The sequence below is a fragment of the Caretta caretta genome, chromosome 16 (assembly GCF_965140235.1).
Source record: "Caretta caretta isolate rCarCar2 chromosome 16, rCarCar1.hap1, whole genome shotgun sequence".
Classification (NCBI taxonomy): domain Eukaryota; kingdom Metazoa; phylum Chordata; order Testudines; family Cheloniidae; genus Caretta; species Caretta caretta.
The window spans coordinates 7,030,534-7,057,482 of NC_134221.1; the positions used below are offsets into that span (position 1 = coordinate 7,030,534).

Here is a 26,949-nt window from a genome sequence, read left to right on the forward strand (position 1 = left end):
ATGTGTCTTTGTAGTTGAGACACATAGATAATTAGGGCTTGGAAATTGTCAAAGCCTCCAAGAACATCTACATTGGTTTGGACAAATCTAGTATTATAAGAATAAGCTGCAGGAGGTGAAGAGGTACATTTGTGGGGGGATGGCTAGAGAATTTGCCTTTGGTATTACAGTATTTCAGACTGGGCTATGATTGGAAAATTGCGTTAAACCAGTTAAATGCCATTCCCTGTCAATTGAAAAGTCAATGTACTGACAATGGATTTGCTTTTAAGATAGAGCTTCATGCTCTAAGGCAATGGCTCTCAACCAAGGGTACGCGTACCCCTGGGGGTACGCAGAGAACTTCCAGGGGTACATCAGCTCATCTAGATATTTTCCTAATTTTATAACAGGCTACATAAAGAGCACTAGCAAGGTCAGTACAAACTAAAATTTCATACAGACAATGACTTGTTTATACTGCTCTATCTATAATCCTATGATTTTGGCATGGGTTTTTTTTTACTAAAAGTCATGGACAGGACATGGGCAATGCACAGTAACATCATGGAAACGTACACAGGGCTGGCATTAGGGGATAGCAAGCAGGGCAGTTGTCCAGGGCCCCACGCCACAGGGGCCCTCCCGAAGCTAAGTTACGGGTGGTGGTACTTGGGTTTCGGCTTCACAAGTGAAAAATAAGCTCAAGTATCATTTTGAAAGGTAAGTACAATATTTATATTCCAATCACTTTGTTTTATAATGATATGGTAAAAATGAGAAAGTCAGCAATTTTTCAGCAATAGTGAGCTGTGACACTTCGGTGCTTTTTATGTCTGATTTTGTAAGCAAGTAGTTTTTAAGTGAGGTGAACCTTGGGGTATGCAAGTCAAGTCAGACTCCTGAAAGGGGCACAGTAGTCTGGAAAGGTTGAGAACCACTGATCTAGGGCAGTTTCCCTTGACACATGCATGTTTTTAATGTCAAATTTTACCCTTCAGGCTACTGCCTAGGTTCTACTATGAGCATGTTCCAGTGGGTCACAAGGTCGTTCCATCAGTAAATTGGCATTTTCAAGCAGAAAGCCTCTTCTAAAACCCTCTGATGGATAAGAGCTGAAGGCCTGATTTTTAAACGTTTCCAAGCATACTCGTTGCAGATTAACCTTGCTGAAGCTTTGGACAGAGTACTGTTGAAAATTAGGTGATTGATGGCACGGAGGTCTCAATGCCTTGCTCTCCATTTGCAAGAAAGAAGTGCAGTTTTACTAGATATTGGTGATGTGGCTGTATTCTGGGGATCTATAATCTACTATAACAATAAGTCATCAATTACAAGGACTTGAAGGTGGTTTGCTTTGTTTTTGTAGATCAAGTAAAGGTAAACACTTAGCTTTTACCATTAAAAGACAATTTAAATAGGACAGAGGTTTGTAGGTTGCATCCCTTTCCCCTTCTCTGTAGCTTGCCTGATTTCCTGGGCATCAACCACACTGCGGGTTGCATTCAGAATAACAATATGAGGTATGCTGGGGCCAGTTCTCCTCTCACATCAGCTTCTCACATCAGTTTCTCCATTGATTTCATTGCTGTTACTTGTGATTTAAACACATATAAGGGAGAGCAGAATCAGGCCCACATCAACTCAAGCAGAGATTGCAAGCTGGCCTTGAGTCCCAGCTTGTTTTAAGATGAACTCTGTGCTGAGTCAGTCTTCAGAAGAATATGCATTAGGAGCCATCACTTTATTTGCTCTTTTATATGTATTCATTCGACTTTCTGAGTCCTGATTTTCAGAGGTGCCAAGTCCCAGCAACTCCAGATGAAGTCAATGGGAGTTGCAGGTGCTCAGCACCTTGGCAGATCAGGCTCTAGCTCAGTGATTCTCAAAGCCGGTCCGCTGCTCGTTCAGGGAAAGCCCCTGGCGGGCCGGACCAGTTTGTTTACCTGCCGCGTCCGCAGGTTCAGCTGATTGTGGCTCCCACTGGCCACGGTTCACCGCTCCAGGCCAATGGGGGCTGCGGGAAGGGCGGCCAGCACGTCCCTTGGCCTGTGCCACTTCCTGCAGCCCCAATTGGCCTTCAGCTCGAGGACCTTTCCGTGTGAACAGCCCTACGAGAAGAGTTATGACTGAGTAGTAAGGCTGCCTTTGCCCATAAACCCTAATGCATGCCCTTGGCCTGAAGTTTTGGAGATAAAACTAACAAAACAAATCTGGGAAAGGTTACTGTTTCTGCTGGAGCTGCGTTGATGGCAGGTGTATTTTGAACTGTGCTAACATACCTTGTGGAACTGTGTTAAGGGTTTCCCACTTAGTCTGCACATCCACTGGAAACAGAATACCTAGTCTAGGGTATGGGATTGAATCTTGATTTCCGTTCTTTCTTTCTCTACCACTTCACAGGGAAACAAAGCAAATGCCTTGGGCAGATAGCTACTGAAAACGGGGTTTTATATAGTTGCAAGCCAGTCTGTCCCCTTAATGAACAATTGGCTTGCTGCACTGTCTGACTGTTGATAGTTCTGTAAGAACCTTGATGGTATGTGAAGCAGCTTTAATTCCTTTTTATCAACAAGAGTTGCAGGTGCATCTTCCTTATATTTTTTTTAAAAAAGGCAATGCTTAAAAATTGGTCTTTGTTTCCAAGGAAACAAACCTGACATGCTTGAGCTGCACGAGTTGCAAACGCTTACATTTAGCAGACATGCCGCAGGATTATATGGTCTGCATATTATTTTTAAATTACCTTCAATTTAAAGGTAAAGAGAGGAGGAGGGGATGGAATTCGTCAGCAGGCTATGCCAATTTGTGTGTAATTAAAACCTATATAATATCTTAGATTTGCCTATTATGATGTAAGGAGAACACTGACCTGCACTGAAAATGACGGACCTACAACACATCCCCATAAAGAAAGTGTCATGGGGCCAAATTGCTACTTCAGTTTGTGAGTATGGGTGATATGATGAAATGTTTTGGGAGAACTAAAGGCTTGCGTGGATATAAACACACACTTTTTACATAGTAAATTTATCATGGGTCACTTTACTAACTGTCTTGCATAATGACAGGTTTCAGAGTAGCAGTTGTGTTAGTCTATATCCGTAAAAAGACAAGGAGTACTTGTGGCACCTTAGAGACTAACAAATTTATTAGAGCATAATCGGATATGAAGTGAGCTGTAGCTCACGAAAGCTTATGCTCTAATAAATTTGTTAGTCTCTAAGGTGCCACAAGTCCTCCTGTTCTTTTTACCAACTGCGTTGTACTCCAAAATATACTCTGGTGAAATGCATCTCACTGATGCTCTGCTCAAAAGGATGTGTGAATAGTGAATGTCAATACTTTGAAAGTGAACGGGAAGCCATCATCAACACTTTACTACCCCCAAAATAATTTGGTTAAAGCTAAAAACTACTAATTGGCTGTGGAGTGCTATATTGAATTTGTGTGCGTGTGTGTATATATAAATTGTCAATTCATTGCATACCAAATGTAAGCTACATGCGAGAAATGTCCACCTGGCATGTGAGTATGCTGTAGATAGATGAAAACGGTACCTTTAACTTGGTTTATTTCATTAAATATATTTGAATCCCCTTTTTGTCATTCGGGTGGCTCTAATTTGCCTCCTTGGAAATTTAGCTTAGAAAAAGAGGCACTCTCCTGACCCAGTTACCCGCTAAGCTAGTCCAGGGATTCTGTGAAATGCTGTGTTGTGAATATCAGGTTGTTCTTCGAAGGCCCAAAACAGTTGCATTGAAGTAGACACTGTACATGAACTAAAGAAGTGTTAGTTATGGGATGCATAGAAAACCCCAGTGTCAAGTAGTGGTGCGCATGGACGGTTAACTGATTTCAGTGTCCAGAGGTTTTTTGGCTAAGACCCAAGATAAGGAGTAGGGTGTAAAATAAAACTTTGTCAGGGCCAATGGCTAGTTTTGTGCCCATTCCTGCAAACCGTTACTCATACAACTAGTTTTTCCTTATGTAAGTAGCCCTGTTGAACTAATGGGACTACTCACGTCAGTAAGGAGTGAAGGTTTACAGAAGAAAGTTCATCGTTTTCACAAGAAGAGTAGTTCACAAGATTTGCACTGTGCCAGTGAAAAATGCCCGATGGACTTCAATATTCAGTGACTTTGTGTATTTTGTAATTTGTAAAGAAGTTTGGAGGGAAAAAATACTCTATGTATTTTGCTGAACTAGTGTTGAAAAATGAATTGAGGGTTGACTGGACAACAACAAATATCCTTGTTTGTTTGGTTTCTTAAAAATTAATTTGATGTATGTTGCAATTTTCTTTTCCCATCATGCGTTGTAACTTTCCTTTGGAATAGTTTTCCAGGTAATATAGACTAAATTAATGTAGATTTAGTTTTAAGATGAAAAGCACTATTTGCATAGTGCACTCAAAGCATCAGTTTAAGTCTGCTGTAAATGCATTTTTTAATGACTTCTTATGAAAATGTTCTCATCTGTGAAAGGCCTAAGGTGAAAATATGCTAGTTTCAGTGTCACTGTTAAATGCTACTTTTTGCATAAAGCTTGCCAGAGACAAGATGTTCTCCTTGCTTTTGTTCTAAAATAATGCTTGACAACTGAAAATGCAGCCTGCATTCCACATATTGAAAGATTAACCTTGATGACACAGTGGATGGAAACAGTGAGGTTGACTGGATCATGATGAATCCTGCACCTTTTTTGCTAATGACACTTCCTTATGCTTACATTTCATTAAAGCTCTGAAATGGCTGAAGATGCCTTTACTGAGCATGCTCCAGGGTGGAAGCTGCACCCATAGAGTGAGATGGATTTGTGGCTGAAGGAGTTATAGGCCTGAAGTCAGGATCTGGAAGGAAACAGCAGCTCTCTTCAGACAGAACCACAGAGGTAGGGGAATTCTGGAAATTTAATTCACGTGCCATGGGGCTTCCGTAGGGATTCTGATTTGGGAGTAAATAGACCAGATGGAATGGTTCTTGAGGAAAGTGTTGGAATTGATTCAAAAACAGCATAGTTAACCACTCACATAAGATGGCTTCAAACTGCTTCCTGCTGATCAGCGTGGAGGATTTTAAAATAATGACCTTTACTGACTTGCAAACCTATATAAAGAAAGAACCTGTCTAATGTTAGGGTTATGACATAAAGCAACAACAGGCAGGCCACTCGGAGACAGGGCTGGCAGCGAAGGCTTTGGATTTGTCTGATTGTGCCTTCATGTTGGAGAACATGTGATCACGCTCAGTGTAGGATTGTGGTAACCTCAGTTGTTAATTATTATTATTTGTAACACTGAAAAGGAGCAGATCTACATTTCAGTTTGAATCCAAAGCTGTTTGGGGTTATGGGAGTGCAAAGGAATGTAAAACTAACTCCCTTTTTTATTTTGCATTCAAATGATTATAAACAAATTAAACTCCATTAAATCAATTGTCTTTCTAATTTTGCAAGAAGTGGGGAAATATATATATTCTGCTCCTTGGCCGACATGGTGATTTATGCTAGTTGTCAGGCTGGAGTCAACAGGGTTTAGTGTTGGCAAGTAAGTTTGAGGAGAAGAACAGCAATCTGTTATCTGTGTTGGGTTGGGTTTTTGCATTGGGTGTGCAGTTGCTAGCTTTTTCCATGGGATTTTTAATCACCAGCTGACTGGTGCAGTAGAAGGAGGTGATTGACTTCAGTTGGTGTACTAGCAAGCCACATGGTATAGTGTTAATAAAACATTTAAATTGGCTGTCAGTGTTTGTTGTAGGGAGGTGTAGTGACAGTCTTACTTAGTGTAGAGAAAGGGGGAAGTTTGGTGATTATAGAAACATCTAGTCAGTGCTGAGATACTGTATATACTCTATGGGGAACATGGTATTGGCTGTCCAAATTCATATCAGCCTGGTTCTAAAAAAAGATACAAATGAGGGTATTGGATTTAGCACAGTATGAAGAATGGAGTTTTGGAATTATAAAGTTAGTGCATTTTGCATTTTTCATTAACAGAAATCTCTGTGATTACGGTCCATCTTTAGACTACATCCGGTAAAGGAGTTTGACTCGTTAGGACAACTCTGGTTATTCCTTATAATGTACTTTAATGTGTGACTGTTTAAGAGTGAAACCTGCAGGTTTTGATTTTATTGCTCAGTTCCAGATGACTGCCTTACATGGTTAGATCAATCTGTTGAGTGATGAGTCAGTTTATTACCTAAATTAAGGTGCATATTTATTGCCCAAACCTGCATTTCTTGCACATCCAATTCTCCCATTGCCTTTGCTGAGAATTGTTAGAGCACAAGGAAAGCATGACGCAATCATTAAATAGCTTGTTTGATTTATCAACTTTGTAGTAAGTTTGGTGTCAGTTTTAAAGTGCCTTTCAGAAGGTCTGTCCTGCGCCTCAGACCTCTATGGTACATGTCTGGATATATAGCATTTCTCATTAGTAATAGGTGATGGTGGGCTAATAGTGGAGAAGTGTATGAGGAAAAAATAAGTGTGTGTATATGAAATACATGGATTGTGACAATGCAGTTTATAAGCAAAGCTTTCATTTTCATTGGCTCATATGTGGAATATATTTATAGCTTTTCATGATTGATCTCATTGGCTTCTTCTCCCTCCCCCACTGAGTCTCTGATGTTGAGAAAATTGGGGCTGAAATTATCATGTATGGTCAAGTCTCCTGGAAGAGGAAGTTTGACTTAATAGTTTCAGAGGCTAAGGCTCATGTGACACTTTCCTACTGTGTTTGTGTGAAAGGTAAGATAGCCTTAAAGGTCCACTGCCATCTCATGGCAATTGCTGAAAAGCAGTCCCTTTTAGAGACAATTGAGTGTATACATCATGCTTTGTGTGTTTCTCTCCCCTTATTGCTAGTGATATTTGCATGAAGACAGGATCTTTGCTTTTAAGAGTTCATTTCCTCCTGCTCTCCCTCACACAAATTCATTATGTCAACCGAATCACTTACAGAGCCATCACCTGTGATATTGCAACCAGAGGTTGATGATTTGGGGGAATTAATAAAAGCAACATGAACAGATGAATCCCAAAGATAATATTTTCATGTGGCTGTCTGTCCGTAATGCTACAAAATTAGGTGGGAGGTCAGTAGAGGGAAATACAAGAACATATGAAATTTAGAAGCAGAATTGTCTCTAAAATGATCTTCAGCATTTCAATGGAGCTGCAGCAAAAGTGAGAGTGAATGGAAGCAGCCATCTTTACTGCCTGCTTCACTGACATAAGGCTATGATCATGACTAGTATGACTTTGCTCTGTGGATCCACTGAAATGTCTTTGATCCCTGCCACGTCTCCCCTCCCAAAGAAAAATAACAATACTTCTCTTTGCTGAGCAAATGGTTACTGTGGTTAAAGCAATAAGCTGGATCTCTGTTCTTGAAGGTGAAATATGCATGATGCATTTGGTACCCTGGCAAAGCTTTATTTGTACAGTACAAGCTTCCTGTGTGCAGAAGCTAAATGAAGGGGAAAAGTGGAAGTTTTGCATTTCCAAAATAGAAATGTTGATTGCCAAGTAACTGCATGTTAAAGCTGAAGGAATTTGTAAATTAGGATTGTTAGGAATACAGTATGTTCTGAATTACATACACCCTGTCTGCCCATTATAAATTTAACCTTTTCGTTCTAGGGCTGCTATATTAATGAGATATTCTGCACAGTCTTATAAAAACGCAGGAGCATCTTCCAAAGAGCTCATATCTCACCAGCATCACCACAGCGTAGGGTTTCACAGCATTCTCAATAGACAGTCACGGGGCATTTTTACACTTCAGAATGGCTAACAACAGCATCAGACTTGTTGAGTTTTTGGCTTTAAAACCTTTGAAGACACCCAGCTTTCAGAATGTGGGGTGGAATGTGATTGCAGCAGCATAATTCACAAGCTGACCTCTCAGAATATTATCGAATTATGATTCCTGCGAGGTGCTGAGCGAGCATTCAGCACCTTCTACGCCCATTCGAATCAATGGGAGCTCAGGGATCCAGCCTTCTGTTTAAGTAGGGTGACCAGACAGCAAGTGTGAAAAATCGGGACGGGGTGGGGGGTAATAGAAGTCTATATAAGAAAAAGACCCAAAAACCGGGACTGTCCCTATAAAATCAGGACATCTGGTCATCCTATGTTTAGGACATAATTCCCCTAAATAGTCATTGAGGGAGCAAGGAGGTGTTCTAAGAGATTGTGGTGACACCGATGAGCAGTTTTTTTAACAATGGAAAAGTAAACAAAGGTTCCAAGAGAAGCACCCTCATTTCTAGGGAAAGTTACTCTCTCTCTTAAGATCACCTCTTTGCCGTACTTTTAAGGTAGCTTCAGAGAAGACAGAAAAGCAACTTCATTTCTGGGTAGATGTGAAGTATGAATTGGAGAGGGAGGCAAAATATTGCTCTTCTCACAGAAGGAAAAACCTCCCTTTTCCTCCCACTTTTATTTCTGTTGTGAAAAGGACATATATAATGGTGTGAATTAAGCAAAAGCTTCTTAGGAACCATGAGTCCTTTGTGAAGGAAGATGGTTGTTCTGCTGTCTTTCTCTTTAAATGTGAGGTCCTAAAAGGATATTCAAACTCTGAATCACAGAAATGAGGCCAGAGAACCAGGAGTTTAAAAATAAGATTCCTGTTGTTTTATGGTCCCCTGTAGAACACATTTAAAAAAAACAAAAAACAAGTGATAAGCTGTCCCTGGGAAAGGCAGTCCATACTAGAGAGAGTTTGAGGGTGAAATTTCTCGGGTATACTTAGGTTAATTCAAGGGGAGGGGGAAGGAAAACCTTACTTGGAAACAATTGACTGTTTTGTTTAATTTGTGTGTGAATTCATTCAACTAACATCCATTTTAGAGAAAGATTTGATTTTCCTGAGGGGTGGATGGAAAGGAAAGATCAATTCAACTTGATTTTACATGTGTAAAGTCACTGAATAGTTAAATTGTTCAACCATCTTCTCATCTGAAATGTCAGTAGTTTTCTGCTTCAATCTGTGTGTGTGAGAGAGCATGCGAGGGGGAGAGAGAGAGGCAAAAGATGGCTCCTCTTAATGTCTTGCAAGATCTGTCTAGAAAGAGATTGTGTCTGTGCACTGCCTGGCTTCCATGAAATGGCTGCAGTTTCCACAACACTGAGAGAGGCTGAAAGGAAATGGTCTCCTATCTGAGCATGCTTACTGTGGCATAGGAACCTGTAGAGGGAGCTAGGTCATGTGGCCTAAGCAGGAGTGTTGTTCATGTGGACCAAGAAAGAAACAGCAAGAAGCACTGTCTATAGCTTCCATCAAATACCAAGCACCTTAAAACAACAGTGCAGCTTTGCCCTGGGCATCAAACAATAACATGATAGCGTTTGGGTCTGACGGGACACAGTTAAACTCCAGAGCTGCGAACAAGACTGTTGTTTAACTTCACTCGTAGGTATTGTAACTGATTATCTCAATGTGACTTGCAGCATTCCATTGAACGTTAGTTCCAATTTCTCTCCTGAGACATGATGCACACAACAGAGTTACTTTAGGATATTGGCTTTTCGATGCCAGTGTGATGCAGCTTATGGTATGTGCAGTGTTTTAAGGGCCATTTAGAAGCTATTGTTTTCTCTTTTGCCTTCATAAATGTAAAGAACTTGACCATTACCTCACCAACCAACACACAAATAATCTTGATCCTTTTATATAGTGTCATTGTGACTTTGTGAAATGTTCCTGGTAAGATGCTAATTGATTGCTTTGCTTGAGTTTTTAGTATAATTGCTGAAACCGTCCCACTGTGTTGTCTGAGGATCATCAGTGCTTAGTGCTTTGGAGGAGGTGCTTTCAAAATGGAGGGGAGATTTGAAAAGCAAATTGGAGTTTGCATTAACTTCTGTTTTCAGTGTCTCTTTAACCTTAGCAGCGAAAACATTTCTCGCACTGAGATGCAGTAAGACGTACTGTATTAGTGAGCCTACTGAAAGAACGAATACTGTAGCATGCTTTTGTATCATTTTTTTTAGCTTTCTCTGAAAATGTGTTTTGACTAAGTTAGCTCATTGACTTTGCATTTGTAATGAGTTTCTCTGTATCCATTCCCACATTTTTAATGTTAGTTTTGTAAGATCATGCCATAAAGAAGTATAGAGGAAACATTAGACCTGTTTTAAAGCCATCTTTGGTTAGAACTACAGTAAACTTTTGTAACGTTTCTGACTGAATTGTCAGGGTTTTTTTGTTTTGTTTTGTCTTAAATAGGTTACCGTTACAACTTCCAGTGATTGATAGAAAGGCCAGAAAAAAAATCCTATTATAGATGTATTATAACTGAATCAGACAAAAACCCAGTGAGGGAAAGTGATTTCCTTGCTTTATTCTGTCATCTCAAGTTTTCTTTCTTTATCAATTTTATCCCCTCAGCTTAGACTGGTGTACTTTAACCATTTGGTAGTGAAACTTGTCTGAAGTGCTTGGACAGAGGAAAAGAATGTCGTTTTAGTTGATGCAGCATTAGGGAAGATCCCTGCTGTTGTTTAACCATTACAACTTAACATGTACTGTATATGGGGAATGGTGCAATAAATACTTGGTTTAGAGCAAATTGAGACTGTTTACGTTTTCAGCTTGCTACAATAAAAGATCATTAAAGTCCCATGCATTGCTATGGACACTAAGAGAGGAAAGAAGGGGAATCTTGTCAGATATGGGTTCGTAGCTCAATGTTAAAACTAGAAATGTAGTATACTTGATTCTTATGCAGTGTCTGAGGAAAATAAAATCATTGGACATTTCAGTATCGCGCTATGGATTTTTAAGGTCTGACACAGGCTAGGTTTTCCTCTTCATCTCAGTCCATTGTGATGCAATAAGTTGAATGAGTGTTTGTTTTAATCTTGAGAGAAACGTCTTCAGGTCTAGTTGATGGGAAAGTTGTATTTTCCGTATTCAAGAACTAACAGGAGACATTATATTCTATATGAGCATTTCCATTCCTTCTCTTGTCTCCTCTGTTCTTCCCTATCCCTCCCTTCTCTGTGGGAGGTTTTCCTGAGAAGTATTAAGCACAGAAAACCCCTCATTTTGTACTATGATAAATATGTCACTTCTTGCATTTGAATCCAGTCCAGTTGATCTTTGCTTACAGATGTTCCTGCAAGTTGCTCAGGCAGTTTGACTGGGAGCTTTAGCAGATATGGGGGTTGCCAAGAGTTTGTGCTTAATTGTTAAATGGAATGGAGACAAACTGCTTGTGATTTTGAAGCTAAAACTTCTTATTTGACCTTGCTAGCTGAGCTAGTCGTATCATATGGTTTGACATGATCTCAGCTCAGAACTGCAGCACCTAATACTGTGCTATCCATTCATTGACTTTTCTTTTCAGTGACTCTGTTTTGTGATATGTTTTTAAGGCTGGTTATGTAAGGTCATATTGTACTATGAATCCCTGAAGTGAAAAACTGCAGTCCTTCAACTTAGCATATCAGATCTCAAGTTCACTTTCAATTGGATACTGTAAATTTACCGATTAACCCATGTGCATTTAGCCCAGCATTCAGAGGGTGCACAGTTTATTACACAGAATATAATTAACATGAGTGTCTTCAGTTTTAAATGCTAATATGCAGCATCTCCTTTTGTAGGCAAGAGCTACTCTTGAAGGCCACTGAAACAGAACACATTATTGCATGGCTTTAAAAGGTTTTTTCAGGCTAGTGATCAGTCATAGGTGTGGCATTATGTCAGAATGCTGACAGATTATCTTTATTAACTGTGTATTGTACCAGGACAGAGGCAGTATCCCTGTGATGCCTGAGATAATAGTTGTTCCAATGGAAGCCCTGAAGTGTGCAGGTTCTCTGTGAAATGGCTGCAGCTTGGAGTGAACAGTGAAATGGTCTCCACTGGGCATGCTCACTCTGTAGAGGGAGCTTTTATCACATGAGCAGAAACTGAATCACTGTTCATGAGGATCTGGAATATGCAACTCTTTGAGTCTTCATCAAAAGAAGACAACAGATGTCTGCAGGTACAGTAACGTCTAGTGTCCATCCTCCATGTGTCATAAATAGCAGATTCCCTCAGGTTGTGTCCGCAGACAGACTGTTGTCAGGTAGTAAAGGACAAAACCTTTGAGAGGAGGAAGACAGTTAAGATAATAATGGCTGGATTTTTTTATTTACTTTTTGCCCTACGAAAGGAAGAACAGCACGGCAGAAATATATTACATATGGATGCAGCATGCAGGGTGATGTGTAGGGCTTCATTCAAAGGAGGAGATTTAGAGAGTAACCTGCTCAGGAGCTTGCTTTGCCTACTTTCTGCCTGTTTTCTGATGAATGTTTTGTTCAATAGACTGTTGTACACAATTCTGGGTCTTAAGTTATGTGTGGTGAAGGACGCTTGCACTCAGATTCTACAAATTCAGTGAGTCTTTCACTTATCTAATTTTTTGGGGAGTTCTTTGGGTTGTTTTTTTTAGCATGGAGTCTCTCTTTCAAATGTGTGGTTCTGTATTGAACTCTCCCCCCATTTCATATAAGTGAGAGGAGAAAATTCTGGAATCTTTAAACCATTTGAAGGCTGATCTTTCAAAGACAAAGGAGAGGCCTGCAGCCACATTTCATTTGCTTGCTAGAAACATTTTGACAGTCTTGCCTTATGTCAAGGAAGCCTACAGTTTTGCTTTTGGGGTGGTAGGAGGATGAAGATTGTATTTTATTGTGGGGGAAAGAATCCTTTTCCAACAACCTGCAGTCCAGATTCGGGAATGATTGAACCATTGATATTTCATTTTATTTTATGGCAAAATAATCATGCTGGCAGATTATTTAAAGTGTTGACTAAAATCCTCACACCTAGTTCTGCCATGTACCTTTTTTGTTTACAGTATGTGTAAAGAGCCTTGTGGTCTAGTTTACCATGGACAAAAATGACGACTTTCAGTATAAGGGGATATATATTCCATCCTTGACCTTCAGTGTTGTCCCTTGATTGTTGCAGAGCTTCCAGAATTGATGATATTACCAACCCCTGCTGGTATGTAAAATCTAGGCCTGTAAAATCTGCTTAATGTTACTGCCCACACACACACGCACGTGTGTACATGCACACACACTCTTACTAAGAAGAAAGGTGAAAATACCATCCTAAAGAAACCTGTCCTACAAATGTAGGGGAAATGATGGACAGTCTGTAACACCCTGCTCCAAATGCCTGTTGTTTATGCGATAGTCTGAAAATGTTCTTAAGAATGTCATTTTTCCTCTTTTGAATGCATATTAAGAGCCTGTGTATTAAAGCTGTTGGGGAAGAGACAAGCAAGGTTTCTTTTCCAAAGATAGTACTAAGAAAAAACAAATTCCCTGCCTGAAAGCGAGTGATCATTTGCAGTCCAGAAAGAATGTGTTTTGGGTTGCAAGTAGGCTTGTGATAGAAATGCTGAGATAACGTTGACTGACTGTGGTACTAAGAGTGCTCCTATGTTATCATGGCCATGATGATATCGGTGTGATGGAATATTCCTAAGCATTTTAGGCAGTCTGGCATTGCAGACTGAAACCTTGCAAATGCTTTCAAAAGGTGATGCTGAAATGCCCATCCTGTAACCTTCTGTTCTGTTTTAAAATTTGGGTCAGTTTTCAGCGGTGTTAGGGTTAATAGCCATACACCTGTTTGTTTTTAGGTCTTCTTTTTTTCCCCTGTCATATGAAACTGAGCATTATGCTCGTTTTTATAGTTATAGTACACCTGGCTTAACCAGCCTTCCAAAAACTTCATGAAAATTTACTAGCCCAGGCACACTATTTTTTTGCCTGCCTTTACCATAGTTATTCTGGAGAGAAAAATGATATTGGACTTGTCCTCAAAATTATTTTTCATTCGTCCCAAGCAAATGGGCGAGTTCAATTTTTGCTAGTCCAATCTATATAAATCTATGTAGCTTCCTGTGGATGAGACAGAAATGTAGCTGATGTTTAGTTACATATGGAAAGTCAGGACTTGATGTAGGATTCAGGCACTCTTACTCACTTCCACTGGAGTTGGGAACGCTCAGCACCTCTGCAGATCAGGCCCTTGGTGGTCAAAATGAGACTTCCAGCTTACCATGGGCCTGATACCTAAGGGCACTCAGCACCCTTCAGTTGTTTTGAATTGAGGGTGCTCAGTATCTTGAAGGATTGGGCTTGTGGTGCGGAGGTGCTGTTTGGATCTGGGCATTGCATGGAACATGAACATCCGGGCTGGTTGTATGGCAGGTTTTGTATTTTTCCTCTTCTCCTAGCATTTGAAAACCTATCTAGTTATACTGGTATGCTGCAAGAGTCCCAATGCCAGTGTGACCTCTCTTGTACGGTACCATCTCCTAATGAAAAAGGATTGCATGCTTCTTTGAACCATGGAAGGGAAATATTTCATTCAGATAAACAAGGTGTTTAAGACCCTCTGCCATTGTGACTAGCAGGTTTGTAAGGGGAGGAGGGAGATATGGTTTGACATCAGGTGCCTTTTATTGTTTGTTTTTTCTTAAACAATTCTTCCCTTCCATCTCTTTTCCTGATACTTGCAAGGGTCAAGTAACTAGTGTGGAGACTTCTGTTCAACCAGGAATCAGAGAATAATGTTGCCTTTCCGTTGAAGACTTGAAGCACTTAAAAACATGTAGTAACTGCTGTAGGGCCTTGAAGGAGCTTGTGTTCTTCCTATGCAATCTACTGTCAATACCCTTAGCGTCAAATCTCGAACTTACGGCTCAATATCATTTTCAGAGGTCCTTTCTATTACTGCACATTTTAAAGAGGCTTGAAATCAATTCCCTTCACAAAGGAGAACCTGGAAGTTGTAATGTGATCTTCCCTAAGTCCCATTTCCTTCTTCCCTCTGTAATGAACCTCCTCCCCCCTTTTTACTTGAAGTTCACTTCTTGTTCTAGCACTTTGGATCTTCTTGTGGTGTGCAAGACAGCCTGATTTGTCTCTGGCTATGCTGAGGTGGTGTTGGGGTGGGAGGCAGAGGGGAGTGAGGCGGAATGGGAAGGTACACTCAGTATGTAATAATGCATGCCAGAACATACAGTAGTCAGTAAAGCAGCAGGAGTGAGACACATACACAGTATAAGCTAACAGGAATGTGTAAAAAAACAAACAAACAAAAAAACCCCAGGTTGATAGCAGGATAGCTTTTGAATGCTCTAGGAGCCAGAATAAGAGCTGTTTAGACAGTTCCTTCCCTCTCCTCTCATCCAAGGCAATTCATTTTCCCTTTAAATTCCATCATAGAGGTGGAAGATGGTGGGGGGAAGGTGTAAGGGACGTCTCACATGCACCGTTCCCTGAGTCACTGCCATTCTGAGCAGTAGAATGCCTCGTGCAAAGGAAGCATTTAACAAATTGTTCTTGTTCCAAGGATGAGGAAACTTAGGGCTCTTCTGGCATTTGCTCTTCTTCCCAACTCGAAGCTGCTTTCACTTGTAAAGTATGGGGTTAGGCATAAAAGGAGAGAGAGAGAACTGGAACACAGAGTAGCTTTAATAGCCTTGCAAGGCTTTTCATGGAGCTCTTGGTGTTTAAATGAGGAACTTTTCCCCCTCCTCCTTCGTTTTCCTGTGTGCCTGTGAAAATATTCTGCTTTGCATTTAAAGGGAAAAACTGTATTTGCTGGGATGAAGCCAACTTATTTATTCAAGGGAAATACCATTTTCCCAACTCTTTCTTTTTCAGGGGAAGGTTTGTCAGAGGATGGCACAGTGGGTAGAATATTAGATTTCTAGGTGACATCGAGGTATGGTTGTGATTTGAAGAAGCTAAAATCATGGCTGGCATTTTCCCTTGAAGCCCTCGATGTCTATCTCCCCCTCCACCCCCCCCCCCCGGCCCCCCAAAGGGTTAACTCTTGCCTGCTAGATTGAATTCTTACAGCAGGTGGATTTTGACCTACAACAAACAAACACCCCCCCCCCCCCCAGCATTAGAATTTGTAGTTTCCAGTGTTTATAATTCTCTTCCCCAGATTGGATTTTTATTGCATGACATGAACTTGACTGCATCCGGGTTGTAACAAGAGACTTGGATCTGAACAGGGCTGTGAATTAGCTGTTGCTAGTAGAAGCAAATAGTAGCTTCTATTTTACTGTAAAAAAAAAAAAATGGCAGGTCACTGTGTGTCTGTAAACAATGCAGTTATGAAATGGCAGTGCAAGGCCGAGCTGAGCATGCTCAGGAACAGCCTGTAGGGGGAGGTGATCAGAGAAAGATGATCTAATTCAGTGCAATTCTGGGGATTGAAGGAAAAGACCAGGCTCCATCCTAATGACAGAGCAGAAAAAATACTTCTGGGACGAAGCCTTTAGGCCATAGCTGATAGATTCTGAGGATCTCCTACCTTTAGGACTTCGAGTACTGACCTGTGCTGTTTCGCTTTGTCATTTTCAAGAAGAGTAAAGTCTTGGTGAGGTTTTTCTGTAGTTATTAGAAGAACTGGCCCTAGATTGCTCTCTTTTTTTTTGTTTTTGTTTCTCTCTCCCTCCCCCTTTCTCCCTGTCTGTTTCTCAGCTTGCAGGAGTCAATGTAGTGCTACTTGGTCAAGACAACTAACAGATGACACAAAGTGTTGTTTGAAGAGGCTGTGATCCTGAGCAAGGGCCTCTCCGCTCCAAGAAATCACACTCATTTGGGCTGGGGGAGTGAACTTTATTTTGTGTGTCTTTTTCTCGCCTTCCACCCCAGGATGGCTTCTGAAGTTGGAAATGCAAAGTGAACCCTTTCTGCGACTTCCTCCTGGAGGGAAAGGGAGAGCGAACTGTTCTGCTGGATATGACAGTTTGGTAGCGGGTGGGCCTTATGGCTCAAACTGGTGGTTGAGTAATTTCAATGAGAGAAGCACGCCAATCTTGGTGTTCTAAAAGATCTGTGTTTGCACCCATTGGGCTTTCATGTTGGGCTTTGCTTCGGGTACCCATTCATATTACATTTTATTCTTCTTAGACTTCTGGGGTCCTGAAGTTTCTAAAATGGATGTTTGCAGCCAGTGGGAGAGTTTTTAGCTTTTGCTACAGATAATGATGGGTTGCCGGGTAGGATCTGACTCTCCATTCTTAAGTTTTTTTTCCAGCAGTAGGGCAAGGAAAACCGCAGCTGTGAATAATGCTCCGGAACTTCTGTCAACTGCAGCCTGTGGAAGGAGGAGATGCCTTTGTCTGCACTGATTTGAGGGCTTGTCTATACGTATATATTGTACTGGCGTAACTATCCTGGTATATGGTCAAAAAACTATCCTGGTATATAGAACCCTCCTCGTGTGGATGCTGCTATAATGGTACTTACACCAGCTTATTCCTGTACAGGAAGGGAAGTAAGTTGTACCAGTATAAGGTACCTTTTGCACTGGTGTAACTGTAGCTACACTAGGGATTTTACTCAGATAACTATTCTGGTTAAAAAAAATGCCTCCACCCCCCCAACTGCCATAGTTATATCAGTACAAAACCTGCACGTTGAGCAGGCCTGAGTGGGAGGCCCTGCAAAACCCCTGTTTGCACAAAAGCCCAAAGACCATTATGAAGTTTGTGTTGTAAAAAGTCAATTTGACATAAATCCTGTTACGTTTCATGCATGTGTTTGGCTGTTTCTGGCTTTTGCAGGCAGAGACTTTTACCTTGTTCCAACCCCTCCTCTCCCACCCATGCTGCTTTGGAAGATGTTTTTTTTTATAGCAAGAAAAGAGAACCTCATTGATAGAAGAAAATATTCATCTTTAGGGAGGAAAGGAAAAGTCTGTGTGATGAATCTGTCCTCTGAATTGCTTGGTAAAACAAAAGAATCATAAGACTAATTTGACTTGAAGGCCAACTTCAGAACGAGAGCAGTGCTTGTTTTGAATATGGTTTGTTAGACACAGTTCACATGATTGCTAGCAGCTTGTAAGGAAGTGGCCTCAACTTAAAAGGGGCTTTGAGAATGGTGACTGCTCTGTAGGCCAGGTACATTGTTGGTTGCTTTTCTTCCCCTTACTGAATGAAGTTATTCTGCTTGTTCTGTTAAGAAATGGTCAGTGTGACACCAGCAAGCCTTATCCTAGCCTTAGCAACTGGACAGCAGGACATGATCAGTACAGACTCCTGAAATTAACACTCTTCACATGCCAACCAAGAACCCCCCCCCCCTTTTTTTCCCCTGCAGTTGTTTTCTTAATAATTATTTCCTAAATAATTAGCTGCTAAATGTTTATCTTCTTAAGCCAGAGGATATTATTAGAAAGTTGATTTTAGAGAGAAAATTGGGGGGAGGGGGGAAAAGAGAATGGTGAATGGGAATCTGCTGCTGCTGGGAGTTGCATCATTTATTAAGGGCTTTGCCTCTCTTTCTTGCTACAGTACATATTGCATACCTCGCTGCCGCCTTGCACAGTAGGTGAAATTCTGCGTCGTTGAAGTGCTTGCTGGAGATTTGCCTAGGAGTAGAATTTGATCTGTTGGGAGACCGGGTGTTGTAACAGGGGGGTGGGTGGATTGTGGGGAGTGGAATAGCAGCAGTGTCCTGGAAAGACGGGCTACATATCCATTGAGGTTTTGAACCTTCTGGTTGTAGGCTTTATAGGCCATTCAAGATCATTCCTATGTCATTCTTTCCTGGTCTGCAAACAGATGTGTTGATGCAGATAGTGCCCTGAATGCTAAAGAACATAATTTTCAGTGTGCTCTGCCTAGTTTGAGAGGAGAAGGGTTAGTCTTCCTTGAATTATTTCCCACCCCTGCTCTTCTTCGCATTGACCTCTTCTAGCTGAGTATCTAAATGAGGATAATGTTTCTTCTAAGTCTCAGTTTACTGGACAGTTAATTTTAAGACAAAAAGAGAAAGCTGGTGAAGGTTTACACCTGAGCATATTAAACTCTGAGACCTTTTCTTATCCGCCTTTAGAGAACTCTGGTTCATGATGTAACTCGCTGGTCTCTTGGGGGCTACTGGGGGGAGGAAAGCTACAAGTTGTGATATGCATGTGTTGTCTTTTATATGTAAACCTTATTGGAACCAACTGGCTATGGAGCGAACCTGGATGGCTAAGGACATTTCCAAAGAGAAGGCTGAGAAGGTTTCTTTCTGGTTTTCAGCTTTTTTTTTTAAAGGCACCAGTTTAGTTTCTAGCTCTGTGTTTGGAAATGCTGCAAAGCCTTTTCTTGGATTCTCTAAACCGTCTTCCATTTAAAGCAACAAAGAGAGCCTGATTTCTTGTACGCAGAAGTGGAAGGGGAAAAAAATAATCAACCCTATTATGACTCCTTGGATTCTCATGGCTTTTAAAGACCTAATCAGTGTGCCTTTTAAGATGCAATATATTTTATTCCCTTGAAAGCAAAAAAATTTTAAAAATGCTTCATTGGTTGTGGTGCATAGTCTTTGTGGAGGCTCTCCAGTGATTGAAGATTAATAATCACTCTGTTGTAGGCAGGGGAATGGAGACAGACGGCTGCAGGAAAGGAGGGGTGGGGAAAAGAGAGCGTGAGACTTTTATTCTGAAGCAGACTGTGCTTGGCAGTTGGCTTTTGTTGGGACTGCTGTTAAAGCAGACATTTCTCTGCTAGGAGGGTGGGTATAAGATTTCTCTGCCAATCAGAAGCCGACAGATTGGGGCATGGTGGAGTGTGAGCAAAAAGGGAAGTTTGCTTTGAATTTAAGGGGAAAAAATGGAGGTATTGACACTTACAACAAAGTTGTTGCTAACAAGTTTGGGTGAAATTGTGTGCTGGATGGAAATGGATGGGCAACTGGAATCCTGCTGATTTTGGAGGAGTGTGTGTGTGTGTGTGGTGTTGGTTGTGTGGATTCTGCAGGGCTCTGTTTGTGTGAATACTGTCTTCAGGCTGAAAATGTTTGTCATAAAGTTGATGCAACTGTCTTTTGATAGAGCTAGAAGGAGGAAAGCTGCCTCCTCCCCAGGCTTTATGGGAGGCAGGCTTCGAATGCTTTGCAGCAATTGTCTGGTGTAGCCTCCTTTTGATAAGTATGCTTCACGACTTCCAGTAGTCTTTCCCTCCCACTGGGCAAAGATGCATTGTGCTGCTTCAGACATTGATGTTGGGGTTTTGTCTTGGGTTTTTAACGAAAAATGAAAGTGGTGGAACTGATGTTGTTAATGAGGACTGTTTGGATGTGGTTCTGGAATATGGACCATGCGAGCCTGTCAAAAGCAACCTAGAGTAACTCTGTCTGGCGGGGCACAGGTGTATTGGCTGTGAACTGGGAAAATGGAGAGTGCTGCTAAGTTTCTTTTATGATGATGGGAATTCTCTTAGAAAGCTGGTTTTGTTTGCAAGAATTCTGGGCAGCAGGGCACTCTTGTTAATTACAGTAGCTGAGACATATTGCTATGATCAGTTCATTCTTCAGAGTTCTAGCAGTGACTTTCCTTTAGGCCTCTTCTCTTGCGTGGCAATAACATATCCCTTGAAAAGGATATGGGGGGGGGGTATGTGAGATTTTTTTTGTGGGGGTGGGTAAGGTGTCAAATTTTGAAGTAAAGAGATTGTAAATCAGTTGAGCAAAAATGGCTTATCTTAAATCCTGAGGCTTTTAGTTGGAATCATTTTAAAGGTGGGAACATAAAAGGGCTTTATTTGAATGACATAAACCTCTGAAAACAAACTGGTCCCTGTTAAAGATACTGAGACTCTTTATTTTATTCCAGTTGCTGTAGCAAGGACGAGTATTCATTCTTCATGAGCAAAAACCCCTGGTCTGTGTCGTTGTGTAGATACCATGGGACTGATTCTGCTCATGCTTGTGCTAGTCTTATACCTGTATAATACCATTGGCTTGCTCCTGGTTTACACCAGAGCAAGGGAGATGAGAATTGGGACCTAAGTATACATGTGTGCATCAAGAATAATGTTTTAACTCTTGGCTTACCAAAAATGAAGTTGGCCTCCATTCAAACTTCAGGCTGCATTGGTGCTCATTTCACTGTGGAAAATGCACGTGTCCCTTTGGCAAAAGCTTGTCTTGTTCAGGCAGGTTGATCATATGGCTAAACTAGAGTTTACATCACTCTTTAAAAAAAAAAAACAAAAAAAACCCCCCACCTTTGCATTTTTTAAAAAATCTGAAAATAGTGTGTCCAATGTTTGTGTTTCCTCTCAAATGGGATCTCCTGGAAATGCGCCTGTGTGGAGTGAGGCCTGCACAGGACACGTATTACTCATGTTGGGAACGATCCTGCAAGATGCAGAGCGCCCTCAACTCCCCAGGCAGGACTTGGGCCCTTGACGCGTAGCTGCTACATTTTTCTAGATAAAAAGGGAGGTTTTCCTGGAAACGTTTACAAGTGGCGATTTCCTTTCCATTAAAGACTTTCTCTTCTGATTAGCTTAGTTATCCATTGCTTTTCAGATGATGCCAGCATTTTTGTTTAACCCTCTGTGCTGTGGCATTGGTGTCCTTCCCTGCTCTTTCCTGAACAGCCTCTAGCCAGTGACATTAGCATGGGCCCTACGGGATGGTTACTAAATGGACCAGGTGGGCTTTTGCAATACACAATGGGAGAGCCTCTCTGCTGTAACACCTAGAGGAACTTGGCAGTGCCCCTGAGCTCATACGGAAACAAAAGTTGCCTGGTGGCTGATTATAGTAACACCAAGATCAGCTGTGTTGCTAGCCTTGGAAGGTTCAGACTTAAATGACAATGGAAAGGGCAATACTGTATGTGTTCATATCTTATCTCCTTTGTTTGCTTTATGGGAGATGGGCAGGGTTTTTTTTTTCCTTATCGCCCAATGTGCTTTAAACCTTTTGATTTGCATGGCTGCAGGCACCATCTGTGCTCTGTGGAGGCCTACAACAGTTGGCTTGACCTAGGCTTATTCTTCTGTGATGCACACAGCATGAAATGGACCCTTCACCCTTGCCATTCCCCAACCCTTAAGACAGACAGTTCTGTTTGTGTTAACCAGATGCAGCTTTGCCAGGCAGTTGCCATGTGTACTCTTTAAACTAGCTTGTCACTTTAGCCAGAGAATTGTGTCAAAAGGCTCCTCTCCTATGTTTTTTTTAAATATACCCTTTTCCTTTCTGTTGCTGCTGCGCTTTTCTTTATGGCCAGGCATTTATAAGATAAGCAGTGTAGCTACCAAGCCCATATAGCAGCGGGATGCCAAGTGCCTCAGTGGCTGAATAATATAGCAGGTGTTCATTAAAAAAAGCAAAAACTGTAGAAGTTAGATTAGGGTGAGAAATGGATACCATTAAACTCAATAAACTTAAATTATGTATTAACTGTTGCTTTCCTAGGTTGAAGGCTTAACTCTTGCAAATTGTGTCTCTTCAACCTGGGAAAAACACCTATGTTTATCATCTTTGCTTGGCTAAGTTCTTGGCACAGTGGCCAATAGTTTCAAAAGTGACAAGTGAGTCTGATAGTCTCATTTTTGTGAGATACCCATCTTGACACCTTCATTCAGGTTCCTTTAGGGTGTGTCAAGGTGGGCACCCAAAACCACTAGTGAAAAATCTTGGTCCACATTTTTTCCCCATGTGATCTTAGATCTCAGCTATACAAGAAAATCCACGCGAATTAGATGTGCTGCCAGCTCTAGCAAGCCTTTGAATTTTTGATCTTTGACCTGAACCTTGCAGACAGTTTCCTGGAGTTGTTAATTTTCACTCTGCAGTTTGCCCATGACTTTTTTGCCCTGGCATGGGAATGTAAACAGGATATTTTCACCATTATTTCTTGTTAAAATGTATAGTGCATGGATACTGGGCTAAACAGTAATTGTTTCTGTCCTTCCTCCCGCACCCCAGCGAACAGTGCAGAGTAAGGCAGAGACTAGGAAAGACGTCTGCATGAAGACTGAGCTGCTGAAAGATATTACCAACAGTAAAGAGGAAGGTAAGTGCATGCTTTGATCTGGGACCAAACCTCATCAGTGGGGACACTGCATATGGCATGGTTAAAATGAACCAATAGATTAGTGACAGTTGAGCTGTGTGTATTAACGACCCTCGTCCTGCTCCCGTTAAAGGTAATGGCAGAACTCTACATGGGCTTCTGCAGCAGCAGGATTGCACCCCAAAGGATGCAGATGTGGATCTCAGTCTTTGTTCCCACCCATCACGAGAATTGCGCTTCTCACTTCTGCTTCTGATGTGCCTCTGAAACTGAAAGGAGACTAGGTTACTTTGATCTCCTGATCCATAACTAGTTTGAACTGAAGTCTGTCTTTTATTTCTCTAATGTTAATACTGGTAACGAATAGTTCCTTAGATACTAGAGAATCCAGCAAGTTGCTTTAAGGAATTGTTTTCACTCAGGGGACAATGAGTGGCTCTTGCCCTATGGAGTTGGTTGCTAATTGCTTCATGATCAAATTTGATTTTTTTTTTTTAATGTCTTGAAGCTTGTTTTGTGCTTTCCTGTGAGCTTGCTGTTTGCTTCAGGAAGCAATGGTGGCACTGGGGAATGACTGGGACATGGCCTGTCATTATGGGGATCTCCTTTACCTTGAACGATGCAGTGCACATCCTGCTTTTCATCACATAAGGTATTTCCAGCCAGAGTCTGTGTGTGTGTGTGTGTGTTGCACGCATGCACATGCAATCTGAGGGTTTAATATTGATCTCCATATTTACATCTATATCTCTTATTGTTTGTTTTTTGTTTTTTGCCTTCATGGGGTCATTACTGAAGTCATTGCTTCTGCATGGATGGGCATAATTTTGTTCTAATCCCTAGTCCAGGACTGGGGTTTAGAAAAGAACTGAACTGGCCCCTCCAAAATATTTCTAGTCCTGGTTGAACATGAGAAATCAGACCTTAAAATTCATATCAATATGAGCACCATTTTACTTTCCCTTTCTCTTCAATCCAGCATGGAATCGCAGAATGATAGAAATGTAGGAGGGACCTCAGGAGGTCATCAGATCCAGCCCCCGGCACTATCAAGTAAACCTAGACCAGCCCTGACAGGTGTTTGTCCAACCTCTTCTTAAAAACCTCCAGTGATGGAGATTCCACAATCTCCCTTAAAAGTCTGTTACAGAATTTTAACTACTCATATCATCAGAAAGTTTTTCCTAATATCTAACCTAAATTTCCTTTGCTGCAGAATAAACCTATTGCTACTTGTCCTACCTTCAGTGGACATGGAGAACAATTGTTCACCACCCTCATTATAACAAACAGGCTTTAACGTATTGGAAGCCTTATCTGGTCTCCCCTCAGTTTTCTCTTCTTTTCTGAAGACTGAACATGCCCAATATCTTTAACCTTTCCTCATGGATCAGGTTTTCTAAAACTTTTATCATTTTTGTTGCTCTCCTCTGGGCTGTTTCCAGTTTGTCCACATCTTTCTTAAAATGTGGCGCCTGGAGTTGGACACAGTACTCTGGCTGAGATCTCACCAGCACTGAGCAGAGCAGGACAGTTACCTCCCATGTCTTACATACGACGCCCCTCTTAATATATCCCAGAATGACATTAGCCCTTTTTTTTTTTTTTTGCAACTGCATCACATTGTTGACTTGTATTGAGTTTGTGTGTGATCCACTATAATCCCCAGATCCTTTTCCACAGTATGACCACTTCGCCAGTTACTCCTCATTTAGTAATTGTGCATTTGATTTTTCCTTCCTAAATGTACATGTCTCTATTGAATTTCATCTTGTTGATTTCAGATCAATTCTCTAATTTGTCAAGGACATCTTGAATTCTAATTCTGTCCTTCAAAGTGCTTGCAGCCCACCCAGCTTGGTGTTATCCACAAATTTTAGAGGCATACTTTTCACTCCATTATTCAAGTCATTTATGAAAATATTATATAGTTCTGGACCCAGGACTGACCCCTGTAGGACCCCACTAGATACACCCTCCCAATTTGACAGTGAACCATTGAGAACTACTCTTTGAGTCCTGTCTTTCAGCCAGTTGTGTACCCACAGTATAGTAATTTCATCTAAACCACATTTCCCTAGTTTGCTTATGAGCATGTCATGTGGGACTGCATCAGAAACCTTACTTAAATCAAGATATATCACATCTGCTGTTTTCCCCCCTTTTCCACTTGGCCGGTTACCCTGTTAAAATAAATTAGGTTGGTTTGGCATGATTTGTTCTTGACAAATCCATGCTGGTTATTCCTTATAACCCTCTTATCCTCTCTAGGTGCTTACAAATTGATGGTTTAAATATTTGTTCCAGTATCTCTCCGGGTATCAAAGTTATGGTGACTGTCTATAATTCCTCGGGTTGTCTTTGTTCCCCTTTTTAAAGATAGGTACTATGTTTGGCTGTCACCAGTCCTCTACGACTTCACCCATCCTCCGTGAGTTCTTGAAGATAATTGCTAGCAGTTCTGAGATTGCTTCAATTAGTTCCTTAAGTCCCATGGGCCTAGGATGACTTTTGTGAGGCCCTATTGACTTGAATGTATGTAACTTACCTAAATATTCTTTAACCTGTTCTTTCCCTGTTTTCTCTTGCATTCCTTCCCCCTTGTTAATATTAATTGGGTTGAGTATCTGATCACTGTTAACCTTTTCAGAGAAGATTGAAGCAAAACAGCCATTAGACACCTTAGCCTTCCTGATATCATCAGTTATTAGTTCTCTTTCCCCACTAAGTAGAGAATCTACACTTTCCTACATCATTTTCTTGCTGGCAATATATTTGAAGAACCTCTTCTTACTAAGTTTTGTGGCCTATGCTTGGTGTAACTCATTTTGTGCCTTAGTCTTTCTGATTTTGTCCCTCCATGCTTGTGCTGTTCCTTGGTACCCTCCGTAGCACGTTGTCCATGACTCCACCTTTTGTAGGATTCCTTGTTGATTTTCAGGCATTCAAGAGCTCCTGATGCAGCATTTTGGCCTCTTACTATTGTTCCTAAATTTTCTTCACGGCTGGATAGTTGGTACTTGTGCCTTTAATCTTGTCTCCTTCCAGAGAGCTGGCAGTTCCTGAGCTCCTTTATCTCCTAGATTTTCTTCCCATGGAATCTTACCTATCAGGTCTCTGATTATGTTAAAAGTCTACTTTTTGGAAGTTCATTGTCCTTATTCTGCTGCACTTTTTCCTTAGTATCCTCAAATCTGTCACTTCATGATCACTGTTGCCCAAATTGCCTTCAACTTTCTGATTCACTACCAATTCCTCCCTGTTGGTCAGAATCAAGTCTAAAATCACTGCCCCTTTGGTTACTCCTTCCACCTTCTAAAACACAGTTGTCTCCAACACATTCCAAGAACTTACTGATGTTCTACTGACAGATTTGATGTTTGACATATTGCTGTTCCAACAGATATAGGGGTAATACAAGTCCCTCTCTATTACCAGGCCTTGTGTTTTGGATATTTCTGTTCTAGAAATGCCTCATCCACCTCCTTTTCCTGATTTGGTGGTCTAATATCACCCTTCCCCCCCCCCCCTTTTTATCTTTATCCTGAGACTTTCAACTGGTCTGCCTCCCACCTCCTTCTGGCCCTTGGCATAAATGTATATATTCTGGATGCATAATTCAATGCCACGCCACCTCCCTCTTTTCCCTGTCTGTCCTTTCTGAAAAAGCCGTACCCCTCTATACCAGTATTTCAGTCATGAGATTTATCCTACCAATTCTCAATGATGCCAATTTAATCCTAGTTTAGCTTATGTACTAATACTGCCAGGTTTTCCTGTGTATTCCCCATTTTTCTTGGATTTTGTATATAGACATCTAAGATGTTGAGCAGATTGCCTCACTGATTGCCCTCTTGTTGCTCCTGTGTAGAGTTCTGTGACCCTAGTGTACATTTCCATGTCTGCCCTCACCTCACCAAAAGCATGAGGTCACCTTTTTATGCTTACCTGTGGGCTTTTGTCTCCTGCCCTCTTTGAACCTACTTTAAAGCCTCCTTCACTTGGTTGGTGAGCCAGTGCTTGCAGATGCTCTTCCCCTTGTTGGTCAGGTGGACCCCTCTCTTCCCAGCAGTCCTCCTTCCCAGAACAGAGTTCCGTGGCTGATGTTT

The 26,949-nt window shown here is 41.2% G+C and overlaps 1 protein-coding gene across 11 annotated transcripts in view; it reads left to right on the forward strand.

Annotated features, from left to right (window-relative positions):
* The window catches only part of EHMT1 (euchromatic histone lysine methyltransferase 1), a 169,873-nt gene that overhangs the window by 47,330 nt on the left and 95,594 nt on the right, over positions 1-26,949 (forward strand). For 4 of the 11 annotated variants that reach the window (XM_048822534.2, XM_048822542.2, XM_048822541.2 and 1 more), the window contains one exon: positions 22,753-22,840. The exons of 1 other annotated variant lie outside the window; for it this stretch is intronic. In XM_048822534.2, coding sequence (XP_048678491.1) covers positions 22,795-22,840 — 46 coding nt within the window. In that variant the 5' untranslated portion in view covers positions 22,753-22,794. Of the gene's footprint in view, positions 1-2,907; positions 2,927-4,722; positions 4,873-11,912; positions 11,991-16,263; positions 16,409-19,555; positions 19,647-22,752; positions 22,841-23,348; positions 23,493-26,949 lie in introns of those variants that run through there. 6 more of the 11 variants (XM_075120509.1, XM_048822543.2, XM_048822531.2 and 3 more) reach the window with 6 other exon arrangements.